General features: G+C 35.5%; 1 protein-coding gene across 2 annotated transcripts in view; it reads right to left on the bottom strand.

Moving 5' to 3' along the window:
- sat1a.1 (spermidine/spermine N1-acetyltransferase 1a, duplicate 1) overlaps nucleotides 1-1414 on the bottom strand; it is an 11160-nt gene extending 9746 nt beyond the window's left edge. For both annotated transcript variants that reach the window (NM_001030199.1, XM_073950756.1), the window contains 1 exon segment: nucleotides 1184-1414. In NM_001030199.1, the coding sequence (NP_001025370.1) occupies nucleotides 1184-1249 (66 nt within the window). In that variant the 5' untranslated portion in view covers nucleotides 1250-1414.
- Between the last annotated feature and the right edge of the window lie 11754 nt (nucleotides 1415-13168).

The raw sequence follows: 13168 nt of genomic DNA, 5'->3' as shown, positions 1-13168 counted from the left end.
TTATTTGTTTCATTTTAAAGTTTTAAATTTGTTTTATTTATTTATTTTAAAAGCCATTTTAAGGTCAATATTATTAGCCCCTTTAAGCATTTTTTTCAACAATCTACAGAACAAACCGTCATTATACAATGACTTGCCTAATTACCCTAATTAACCTAGTTAAGCCTTTAAATGTCACTTTAAGCTGTATAAAAGTATCTTGAAGAATATCTAGTCTAATATTATAGACTATCATCATGGTGAAGATAAAATAAATCAGTTATTATAAATGAGACATTAAAACTATTATGATTAAAAATGTGATGAAAAAAATCTGCTCTCCATTAAACCGAAACTGGGCAAAAAATATACAGGAGGGCTAATATATATACTGCTCTAGCATAAAGAGAACACTTATACAACACTGTAACTAAGTGTTCCCTTTATTTTTAGAGCAGTATATACTAATTGTGCATGATTAACTGTAGTTATGCATGAATTACTGTATTTTAGAGATATTAAGTGTGTATTGAGCATGTCATTTTAGTCAAAACAGACCCAAATGCATTGTTGTTAAACATAAATTTAAGAAAACAACATAATATTACGATCATAAATGTAAAATTGCACGGCAAAAATAATATCTGAATTTATAATTAATATTAAAAATATATAAGATAAATGAATATAAATATATATTCTGCTCTAGTATAAACTGTACACCTAAACAACACAATGTAACTCCATGTGTTCCCTTTATTTTTAGAGCAATATATAATATAAAACTATTAAATATCATAATAATAATAATAATAATAACAATAATTAAATAAATGTATATAAATAAATTAATGATTGAATTTAATACATTTCAGCTCAAAGCAAGAAAAAAAAGATGCGAATGCAGCCAAAAGATGTGAATCAAGTTTATTTTATGTATGTATTTTAATATATCCCCTTTGGACGACACTTTTAACAAGTTTAAATTCAGTGTAAGGAAAACAAGTGAAAGGAAATATGAATGATATTTTCCAGTGTACTTTCATTAATGAACTCTATTAGGAAATTATCAACATATCAAACATTACATTTTCATTATGAAAACTGCATCACAAAACAAAGAAACAAGCATGATCACAGCGTCACATTTGAATAACAAACACATTCATCATCAGTTTTATGGCTTAAAAGCTGAACTTCATACCTTTATGAGTCGCAGTATGTCAGACACGTCCTTGGGTTCGGCTTTCCGTAATATATAACTGGCCATTTTCTTCTTCTTCTCTTGCTCTTTTTTCCTTTGCTGACTAGTCCTCGGTATGTGAAGTGTAGAATTATTTGTTTCTTCATCCGCTTCTCAGAGGTTCACCCTCAGCTACAGGTCTGAGATCTGCTTTCTGCTCGGACACACATGCAGCAGCTCCGGTTCATCTGTGCTCAGTTTTACCGAGCTGCTTCCTTTTATTGATGCCCAGAAAGGGGCGGAGACTTCAAGCCATGCCCACAAGAACAAACCCCTCCTGTTTGTCAATAATGATGCTATCATTCTGGAAAGATCATCACTGGTTAATGTATACACACACACACACTTGCAGATCATGCAATACATAAAGATCTCGATTTCTGATATTTATTTAAAGTTTATCTTTTGATCTGCTTATGTAACTGAACAAATAGTGGACGATATGCTGACTACAAGTGCTCAAACAGATATGTAGAAATGTCTAATGGTTGATAACTAGATTATTTCTATAATGCATTTATGCAAAGCAGAATTAAAAGATAGTCAAGCCATATCTTGATTTTAAGTCAGAAAATGACATTTTAAAACAACACCTGTCATGTAGTAACTCCGTAAACATTAGTAGAATTCAGGTCAAAGGCCTCTTTCAGAGAACTAATACTAAAAAAAGCCCAGGTCCAGACCATATTGGTGGTAGGGTGCTACATACGTGTGCGGAACAGCTTTCTGAAATATTTCATTACATTTTTTCACAGTCTCTTATGCTACAAAGGGTTCCTGAAATCTGGAAGAAATCTGTTATTGTTCCTATAGCTAAAACCAAGTTTCCCCGGGAGTTAAATGATTTTAGACCTGTTGCTCTAACTTCAATATGTTGGCTTGAGAAAGCCAACATACTGTTATGCTACTCTGTCCTTGAAAACAAACGTATCTCCTCCTAGGCCGTTCATGCCACAAGGCCCAAATGTGGTCAAAATGTGCCTTCTGCATTCAGGATTGTTGCTATATCTCCTCATGCCTGTAAGACTTATTGTTTTTTTAATAAAAAATGTTAAATATTAAATTTTTATAGTTCGGGCATATAAAAAAATTATACAAGCCCCAAATTTGGCCAAAAACTGTTTTTAGATGCGTTAGATTTTGTTGCTATATCTTTAAGGTTTATCAGACTTATAGTTTTCCAATAAATAATTTTAAGCATTATTTTTCTTATAATATGGCAAGCCATTTTTGACTTAAACTGCATAGTTTTTACTGATATGGCAAGCCATTTTTGCATGTATCACTTTCACACTTATTAAAGGGTCACGAAACACCAAAACACATTTTTTTGAGCTGTTGACAGTGGTATATGTGTCCCACACTGCTAAAAACACTATTAGGACACCTATATTTCACTAAAAAGTGTAAATTGGTTGTTTTTGCGTTATTTCAAGCAAATTCGTACTTCCTGTTTGAAACGAATTTTTGAAGCTGCGTCACGGTCATGACATAATAGCGTGTATTCCAGCGTGCAGACTGGACGTCTGTGCCAGAGTGTGTCTTATTACGTCTTACAGTGTGCTGCATAATGCATAAGTAAGGCTTGGTTCAAACCAATCAGCGCGCTCTATTGTGCAACTTCATTAATATTCATTATTGTCACCGTGTGTACGCCACAGAGACGCCACGTTGTGTTGGCAAAACAAGCGTGAAGTGTTGCTTTTATAGTTTGCTGCCATTAAGTTTCGTTTTCATTTTCTCTCTGTGAGAGCTCAGCTGGAGTCACGTGTGGATTAACAGTGTACGCGACGCTCGACAACAATAACTTGCGTGTCTAAGGAGGATTATTGTTTACCTGAGAGCTGTTCTCATCTGCAAACGCTGAGATCCGGATTCGCTTGTAGTCTCCTCTTCATAAAGACGCGGCTCTAGTTGCTGGTGATTGTCCTGTCTCTGCAGATTTGGTAAGTGAGCGACCAGTGCTCTTTGTTTATTCAGTTTGTTCGTATCGAATAAAGTTAACTATTGCACTGAGTGCAAACATAGCACCGCATTTAGTGACCGGAATAACAGACGCGGCTTTCTGACGCTACCTGCCGTGTGCATCTAAGTTTCCGGGAAATGTGGAGGGTTTTTTTCTCTCATTCGCTGTGCGGTATCAAACATTGCATGAAAAATACACGCTTACAGCAGTTCCTCGAATCAAATATCTCGTTTGTCGGGAGGGACATGAATGAATTCCCTGAATGAAAGAGCCAAACTGCAGTTAAAGTCCAACATTTATTAATTCAGCAAATAATTCGACTACAGATGTCCATGTAGGTTAAACACCATCACTTTCTCATGTGTGTGTATTTTGACTGAAACTCGCGCGTGCCCAAATAGACACTCCCACACCATCCCACTTTAGTTCCTCCGACACTCCCCCCTAAACAGAGCTGGACACGCCCACTTTTCTGACTTTTTCCAAAGTAGAGGTGTGAAAACACCCTGCTGAAACGAGGGGGTTTCATGGCCCTTTAAGCATTGTATTTAAAAAAAATACGGCAAGCCATTTTTACAAAATGTTCATTCCCTTAGTCTCTTTATTAATCAGGGGTCGCCACAACGGAATGAACCGCTAACTTATCCAGCATTTGTTTTACACAGCGAATGCCCTTCCAGCCGCAACCCAACACCAGGAATACATAATGTTCAAGTCCAGTTTTTGACACTCATAAAGACTGTCATAGAAACATCGGGGTTGATTAAGATCACTCATATTGCCAAAAAGCTTTGATGTATCATCACTAACCTGTCAAATGTACCCATAGCAATAAAACAGTATAACCTAGCAACCATTTAAAAACAGCAATATCACTACATCAGAACATCGTAGGGACCTGGGCATTGGCTTGTTTGACTCATGCTAGCAAATGGGACTTCCTGTGTACTATGCATGGTAACAATGATAATGGAAGCTAAGTGCTAATAACAATTAGCTACATGCTATGAATGATTATCTAAATGCAATAACATATGCTAGAAATGCCTACTAAGTATTAGCATTTGATCAAACATGTACACGAGCATTGCCATTTAGCAACTGCTTAGCAACCACCTAACAATGCCTAATTGTTTTAGCAACTGCCTAGCAACCACTTAGCAACCGCCGCCGTGCTTCCTGCCGACTGCCATTCCCAGTCCTAGTGCAGTCACGTTGGCTTTCTCAAGCCAACATCAAAGTTTATCAACAAACTTTATTTTACATATTATCTATACAAAATGATCAGCACATTTAAAAAGGAAACTTGCAGAAACATCTTAAACAACAAACTTAGATAATCTAATCACAAAATGGTCAAAAGATAAAAATAAAAGTATTACATATTTATTTGATAATAAAAACATTTAAATAAAACCTGCAGTGAGAACATTTCTGTGACCTGAAATAAAAAAATCGCAAATAAAAACTTGAAAAAATAAAACCATTAAAAGCCAACACATCTGCAAAGACTTTTAAGTTAAATGAAAATATAAAATGTTCAATCTGCTGAAAACTGATCGTTTTAATAGTATTATATTTGTCAAGATATACACATCTAAGAGGATGATGCATACTTGTGTTTAATTGATTAAATTATTTATTTAATGCATTCGTGTAAAACTAAAATAAAATCGTTTAATTAGAAAAAATAGTAATGCCATATCTAGGGCCCTATCATACACCCGGCGCAATGTGGCGCAAGGCGCGACGCAATAGTTGTTTGCTAGTTTCAGCTTGGCGCAAGAGTCGTTTTGACGTTTTGCGCTATGCTGTTTAATTAGCAAATGCATTTGCGCTCATATGTGCGCACATAGGCGTTCTGGTCTAAAAAGGGAGGTGTGTTGAGGCGCATTGCTATTTTGAGGAACTATAATTAATTTTTCAATAGACCAAAACAAACCTGATCTATTGTCCAGTGCAGAGCGCGTCAGTTGTGCGCCTCACTTACACACTGCTTAATACACACAAGATGTAGAGCAATACGCAAATATCTTTACAAATGAAAAAGAATTAAAATTTTAATTCTATAAACATGATTGCACCTTGATAAAAAATGTAAATCCTACAAATCATTCATGCATTACTTGCCGTTTTTACATGTGCAACCTTTAATAAATCAGAGTACATGTGCATAAATTGTGAATGTTTTGCCATCAATTTGTCTTCTTTGTATTTTGCCATGATGTGCTCTTGTATTGTAAACATGACTTACAGTTGGACTACAGTTACAGCAAACATACAGAACAAGAGTCTAAAAAAACAGTGGTTAAACATTTCTCTGAATGTATAAAACCTTGTGTTAGTAACATTATTTTTCCTGCTGATGATCTATAGAGTTTCGACATCTATTAAATGAATGTGAAGCCTGGTCAAATGCATGCAACTAATGTAAAACTAGCTCAAGTCCTGTATAGACTATTTTTAAATGCTGTTTTTTTATATGCCACGGGACACAGAGAGGATATTAATGGAAAAGTTTCCAGTGTTTCTGCACCACACCTTTGACCTGAACATGTGACTGACCTTTGCTGCATGAACCAAAACACTCTACCGCAGTAAAATCAGCTCTCTGGAGAGTACTTTTCCACAGACGTTGTGCTAGAAATGAAACCGCTCTGTTAGGAGATTAACCCTTAACTGACTGTAGCTTACTGCTAGCAATTGCCTAGTAGTTGCTGTATTTCATACCACAGCAGTATTACTGTAAAACTACATTGGTAATTAGGATACTGTAAATTTAATACAGTATTTTACTGTTTTTTTGCCATGCTGAATCACAGCACTGCAGTGTTATTTTCAATAAGATCATTACAGTAGTTGCTGTACTTCATACTACAGTAAAATGACTGTAAAACAAAACTGCATCAGTTATTAGCATACTGTACATTTTAATACAGCGTTTTACTGTTTTTTACTATGCTAAAGCACAGTATTGCACTGTTATTTTCAATAACATCATTACAGTAGCTGCTGTATTTCATACCACAGTAAATATACTGTAAAACTAACTACATGTAAAATTTAATAAAGCATTGTACTGCTTTTTTTTTACCATGCTTAAGCACAGTACTGAACTGATTTTCAGTCGTTACATTACAGTAGTTGCTGTATTTCATAATGCATAAAATGACTGTAAATCTAACTACATCAGAAATTAGCCTACTGTAAATTTAATCCAACATTTGACTGCTTGTGCCGTGCTGAAGCACAGTACTGCAGTGTTGTTTTCAATATCATTACAGTAGTGGCTGCATTTCACGCCACAGTAAAATTACTGTAAAATGTATCTACTTTAGTTATTAGCATACTGTAAAATTTAACACAGTAATTTACTGCTTTTTACCATGCTGAAGCACAGTACTGCACTATTTTCAATACGAGCATTACAGTAGTTGCTGTATTTCATACCACAATAAAATTACAATAACTGCATCAGTAATTAGCATACTGTCAAATTTAACAGCATTTTTACTGTTTTTTTTTACCATGCTGAAGCACAGTACTGCAGGGTTATTTTCAATAAGATCATTACAGTAGTTGCTGTGTTTTATACTACAGTAAAATGACTGTAAAACTAAACTGGGCCAGTAATTAGCATACTGTACATTTTAACACAGCGTTTTACTGTTTTTTACCATGCTAAAGCCCAGTATTGAACTGTTATTTTCAATGAGATCATTACAAATGCTGTATTTCAAACCACAGTAAAATTACTGTAAAACGAACTATTTAGTAACTAGCATACTGTAAAATTCAATACAGTATTTTACCGTTTTTTTTTACCAAGTTGAACTGCACTATTTTTTAAAAGGTTTTTACAGTAGTGACTGTACTTCATACTACAATAAAATGACTAAAACTAGACTACATCAGTAAGTAGCATACTGTAAATTTTAATACAGCGTTTTACTGCTTTTTTACTATGCTGATGCACAGTACCACTGTGTTATTTTCAATAAGATCATTGCAGTAGGTGCTGTATTTCATACCACAGTAAGATTACAGTAAACTAACTACTTTAGTAATTGGCATACTGTAAAATTTAACAGTAATTTACTGTTGTTTACCATGCTGAAGCACAGTATTAGTGTTATTTTCAATATCATTACAGTAGTTGCTGTAGTTCATACTACAGTAAAATTACTGTAAAATACATCAGTTATTAGCATACTGTAAAATGTAATACAGCATTATACTGCTTTTTTACCCTGCTGAAGCACAGTACTGCACTGATTAGTAGTTGTTACATTACAGTAGTTGCTGTATTTCATGCTGCATAAAATTACTGTAAATCTAACTACATCAGTTATCAGGGTACAGTAAAATTTAATCCAGCATTTTACTGTCATTTACCATGCTGAAGCACAGTATCACACTTATTTTTAATAAGATCATTACAGTAGTTGCTGTATTTTATACCACAGTAAAATTATAGTTAAACAAGATTAGTAATTAACACTGTAAAATTGAATACAGAATTTACTGTTATTTTTTTTACCATGCTGAAGCACAGTACTGCACTATTTGTCAAGGAGATCATTGCAGTAGTTGTTGTATTTCATACCACAGTAAAATTACTGTAAAACTAACAACGTTAGTAATGATCATACTGTAAAATTTAACAGTGTTTTACTGTTTTGTTACCATGCTGAAGCACAGTACTGCACTATTTTCAATAAGAGCATTACAGTAGTTGCTGTATTTCAAAACCCAGTAAAATTGCTGTAAAATACACTAGTAATTAACATACTGCAAAATGTAATACAGCATTATACTGCTTTTTTACCATGCTGAAGAACAGCACTGCAGTGTTGTTTTTAATATCATTAGAGTAGTTGCTGTAGTTCATACCACAGTAAAATTACTGTTAAATATTACAGTATTTTACATTTTTTTTTACCATGCTAAAGCACAGTATTGCACTATTTTCAATGAGATCATTACAGTAGTTGCTGTATTTCATACCACAGTAAAATTACAATAACTGCAGAAGTAATTAGGACACTGTAAATTTAATCCAGCATTTTACTGTTTTTACCAAGCTGAAGCACAGTACCTCAGTGTTATTTTCAATAAGATCATTACAGTAGTTGCTGTATTTCATACCACAGTAAAATTACTGTAAAACAAGATTAGCAATTAGCAAACTATGAAATTTAACAGTAGTTTACTGTTGTTTTCCCATGCTGACGCACAGTATCGCAGTATTAATTTTAATTAGATCTGTTGCTGTATTTCATACCACAGTAAAATTAGTGTAACTACATCAGTAATTAGCATACTGTAAATTTAATCCAGCATTTTACTGTTTTTACCATACTGAAACACAGTATCGCACTGTTTAATTTCAATAAGATCATTACAGTAGTTGCTGTATTTCATACAACAGTAAAATTACTGTAAAACAAGATTAGTAATTAGCAAACTATGAAATTTAACACAGCATTTAACTGCTTTTTTACCATGCTGACGCACAGTATCACACTGTTTTTTTTTTCAATAAAATCATTACAGTAGTTGCTGTATTTTATACCACAGTAAAATAAAATCACAGTAAAAAAATCTAGATTAGTAATTAGTATACTGTAAAATTTATCACATCATTTTACTTTTTTTTTTTGAGATGCTGAAGTACATTATTGTTAACAGTACTGTACTGTTATTACAGCTGCTTTGACAATATACATAAAGATTTAAAGACAAAGATGTATTACATGTATTTTCAAATAATAATACCGTACTGTAGAGCAATTTTACCTAGCAAGGTGTTTTTGCAGTCAGATTGCATTACTGTCTTAATATTTACAGTAGCAGATGATTTCTCAAAATGCATGGTAAATCTACAAATAAGGCACAGTTTGAGATTGAATCACAGAATTCATAATACTAAAACAAACGCAACAGATCTGCACAGAATCAGCGGTTGTATAAACAGACCTGTTTAGCTTTATTGTCTGCCTGTTTATACGTTTGCACTTTGGCCTTAACATCTGTCTGGGACGAGGTCAAGAAACATCTTATCTCAGTGTTTAACAGTGTGACACTATTATGGCAGCTGTACATGCTTGCGATAATAAAGGTCTTTCCGTAAAAACAGTCCACTGCTTCCCATTCACATGCACTCATGATGTTTGCTGTTTGTTCAAACTACTTATTTAGACTGAGCTGAAACAACACAACTCTTTGTTTGTTTGTTTGTTTGTTTTTTTTTTTTGGGGGGGGGGGGGGGGGGGGGGGGGGGTGGCAGCCTAATTGTTTTAAGCTCAATCTACTTCAATTTGTAAAAAACTAATTAGTTAACTTAATTCCTTTATGTTATCCCAACACAAATCAATTGTATTTTTTCAGTGTGCTTCATTTAAGCTCAGCACAGTTTGAATCAACTGCAAAGGCAGCAGCTCACTTATATCACTGAGGGCCTACTCACACTATGCCATCCGTACCGTGCCCAGGCCCGTTTCCCGGATCGTTTGAGAAGTGTGAGTGAGCTGAATCGGGCTCAAGCATGGTTCACTTGGCCGGCCCTGGCCCGGTTGGAAGAGGTGTGCCTGAGCGCGGTTCACTTGGGCTTTGGCGCGGTACGCTTGTGTGTGAGTGCAAAACGCGCCAAAGCCCGAAACTGAAAGCGAGACGTGACTTTTAAGGGGCTGTTTCATATGGATTTATTAATCATTCTTACTGTTTAATGAACGCAAACTGCCGTAGTTTATTAAAGACGCAAACCCCTCACTGCACGACAGCTGCGCGGCTTCAGCAGACCTCCTCATTCCTGCAGCACGAGGGCTTTATAATTGTTTATGAGCGCCAAAAGTGGCGGATCTGTTCGGCGAAATATCTGACTGCGTGTCCCCGCATCCCTAAGGACTGTTTGGCGAAATATTTGACGGCATATCAAACGACTGAAACTATATAACTAGAGAAATCTCCACTGTGCTGCAGAGTGAGAGAGCGCTTCTCACTGAACAGCGCAGCAGCGATGACGTAAGCATGCCGAAGCCCTTTGTGGTGTGAGCGCGGGCCGTCGGGGGAGACGGGAGGGGGGACAAGCGTGCTTTGGCCCGGTTCGAGGCAACTGTACCTAGTGTGAGTACGGCCTGAAATACTCAGTGAGGTCTGGTATTTACTGGGGTCTGGAGGTTTTACTGGGGGTTATTACAATACTTATGAACTTTTATGACTTAAAGAAAATGTATACTGTTCGTAATCAATGTCAATGAAGTTACCATATACAATTGAGGGCAAAGCTATTGGCCCCCTGTGCAATATTTATTCTTCTATTTCCCAAATGATGTTAAACAGATTCAGGATTTTTTCACAGTATTTCCCATCACATTTGTTTCTTCTGGAGAAAGTCTTATTTGTTTTATTTCGGCTAGAATAAAAGCTGTTTTTTTTTTTTTTAAACACCATTTTAAGGTCAATATTATTAGCCCCTTTAAGCAATATTTGTTTTGGATTGTCTCCATAACAAACCACTGTTATACAATGACTTGCCTAATCACCCTAATTAACCTAGTTAAGCCTTTAAACGTCACTGTAAGCTGAACACTCGTATCTTGAAGAATATCTAGTCTAATATTATGTGCTGTCATCATGGCAAAGATAAAATAAATCAGTTATTAGAGATGAGTTATTCAAACTATCATCTTTAGAGATGTGTATCTCTCTGTTAAACAGAAATTGGGGAAATACTAATAAGTAATTGAAATTTAACAGGAGGATGAACAATTCTGAGTTCAACTGCATCTTCAAATGCAGAAATTCTGCATCCACGTCGCCCTCTAGTGTCACAATCATCAAGCTGATAGATTTACTTATAATTTCAGTGTTTTCAAAATTTTCACCAATAAATGATTATGTTTAATGATTTAAGTTAGAAACTTACAGAACTTGTATTGTAGGGACAGAAGTTCAAATATCATTAGATTTCAGACATCATTCATATAACAATTAATTCACTTAACAAAACATTCATTCATTTTCCTTTGGCTTAGTCCCTTATTCATCAGGGGTCGCCACAGCGGAATGAACTTCCAACTATTCCAGCTTTCGTTTTACACAGCGGATGCCCTTCCAGCCACAACCCAGTACTGGGAAACATCTATACACACTCATTCATACTTACACACTAAGTTCATCAATTCCCCTATAGCGGATGTGTTTGGACTTTGGGGGAAACCGGCGCACCCGGAGGAAACCCACACCAACATGAGGAGAACATGCAAACTCCACACAGAAATGCCAACTGACCCTATCTTTTGAATATCTACATAGTTTTTTATTAATTTTCAAGGTTTTTAAACTATTTAATTTGAGTTAATAATTTAACATTAAAAAAGTGTTTTTATGGTATGAGTCTTAGTTAAGTACACTACTTTTTATTATATTTTTGTTTTGTATTTTGACATTTTATTTTTATTTAAGTTGAGTTTTTATGGTTTGTCTTTTTTATGTTTTATGGATCTTTTAAATATATATATATATATGTATATATTTAAATATATATACATGAATATAAAAAAATAAATAAATAAATAAATAAATAAATATATATATATATATATATATATATATATATATATATATATATATATATATATATATATATATATAGTTTATCCTAAAGATCTGAGTGATCTGTTGGGTTTGTATTCAGTCATCAAATCTGTAATATATATATATATATATATATATATATATATATTTATTTATATATATATTTATATATATATAAACTAGAAATTCCATGAGTTCAGTCAGAGCAGGGTGAATCAGCCCTCAGCTACTAACAGCGCCCCCCACTGCTGGAATCAGCTTCCAGAAATGATCAGATGTGCTCCAACATTAGGCACGTTCACACAAAGACTATAGAATGCACAAGACAAGTCACTCGTATATTTTTGAATGGGGAAACACAGGAGCCAATCAGCGATCGCTATATGGCGAATAAAGCCCGCCTTCTAGTACAGGAGCCAATCAGACATCGATATAGAATGACAACTCTCCGGGGGAGGGACCAGATGTGAGTTTCTGCAGATTTCATGCAATACAAACATTTAAAAATGACACTAAATAGACAGTTGTTGTTTAATTTTATTGGTTATTTATAATATGGAATGTAATCGTAAGCTTGGCAAGCAGTTTTGGAGAATCTGATGATTCCCCATTCAAACAGAATGCCCGAGCTGCCTGAGAGGCAGAAAGATGGCCACCGAGTGAAATGGCTTGCCTTAAAGAGACTTTGGTTCACATCAAGACTGAAAACGCATCTGTTTAGCTGTGCCTTTACTGAATGAGCACTGAGCTACTGTCGGGGTTCTGCCACTCTGGTCTTGGAAATTCTTGTTTTGGTGGCAGAGCTCTGACACTAGCTGTGTCTGGTCCTGTTTCTGTCATTGTGTGCGCGCGCGCTGTCGTGGGTGTACGCGGAGTGTGCGCGCTTCCGCTTGATGCGGTCGCGTGGGCTTTGCGTGCCTCAGACGCGTGCGCTCTTGTACTCGTGTTTGTGTTTTTGTCTGTCTGCAGCGTGGTGTTTCATTTCCAGCGTCTCAGTCTAGTTGGTTTCGGTTTTGGTCGGCGCTGAGATGAAGCATGCACGCTGCGTGTGTGAGTGCACGGTGAGTGTTTTCAGTCATCGTGTGCTCGTGCCTTTCGTCTGTTGTCAAAGCACGTGGCTTGGTGTTTACATTGTGGTCACGTGCTTTTGTGCTGTGCTTCCGTGTTGTGCTTGTGTTGTCATGAACATGCGGTTAATGAGTTTTCTCATTGGCTGCATGTTCTTGTCCTGTGTTATGTGAGCGCATGGCGTGTGATGTCTCTCTGTGTCATGCGCTCTCCCGTCTATTGTCTAGTCCCACCCTCCTTGTTAACTCATTATTAGTTTGTCATGTTCACCTGTGTGTCAATTTACTTTTGCTTTATAATCCTCTCATGTTTTC

Source organism: Danio rerio, chromosome 5 (assembly GCF_049306965.1).
Source record: "Danio rerio strain Tuebingen ecotype United States chromosome 5, GRCz12tu, whole genome shotgun sequence".
NCBI lineage: Eukaryota > Metazoa > Chordata > Actinopteri > Cypriniformes > Danionidae > Danio > Danio rerio.
This window is presented reverse-complemented; position numbering and strand designations above follow the sequence as displayed.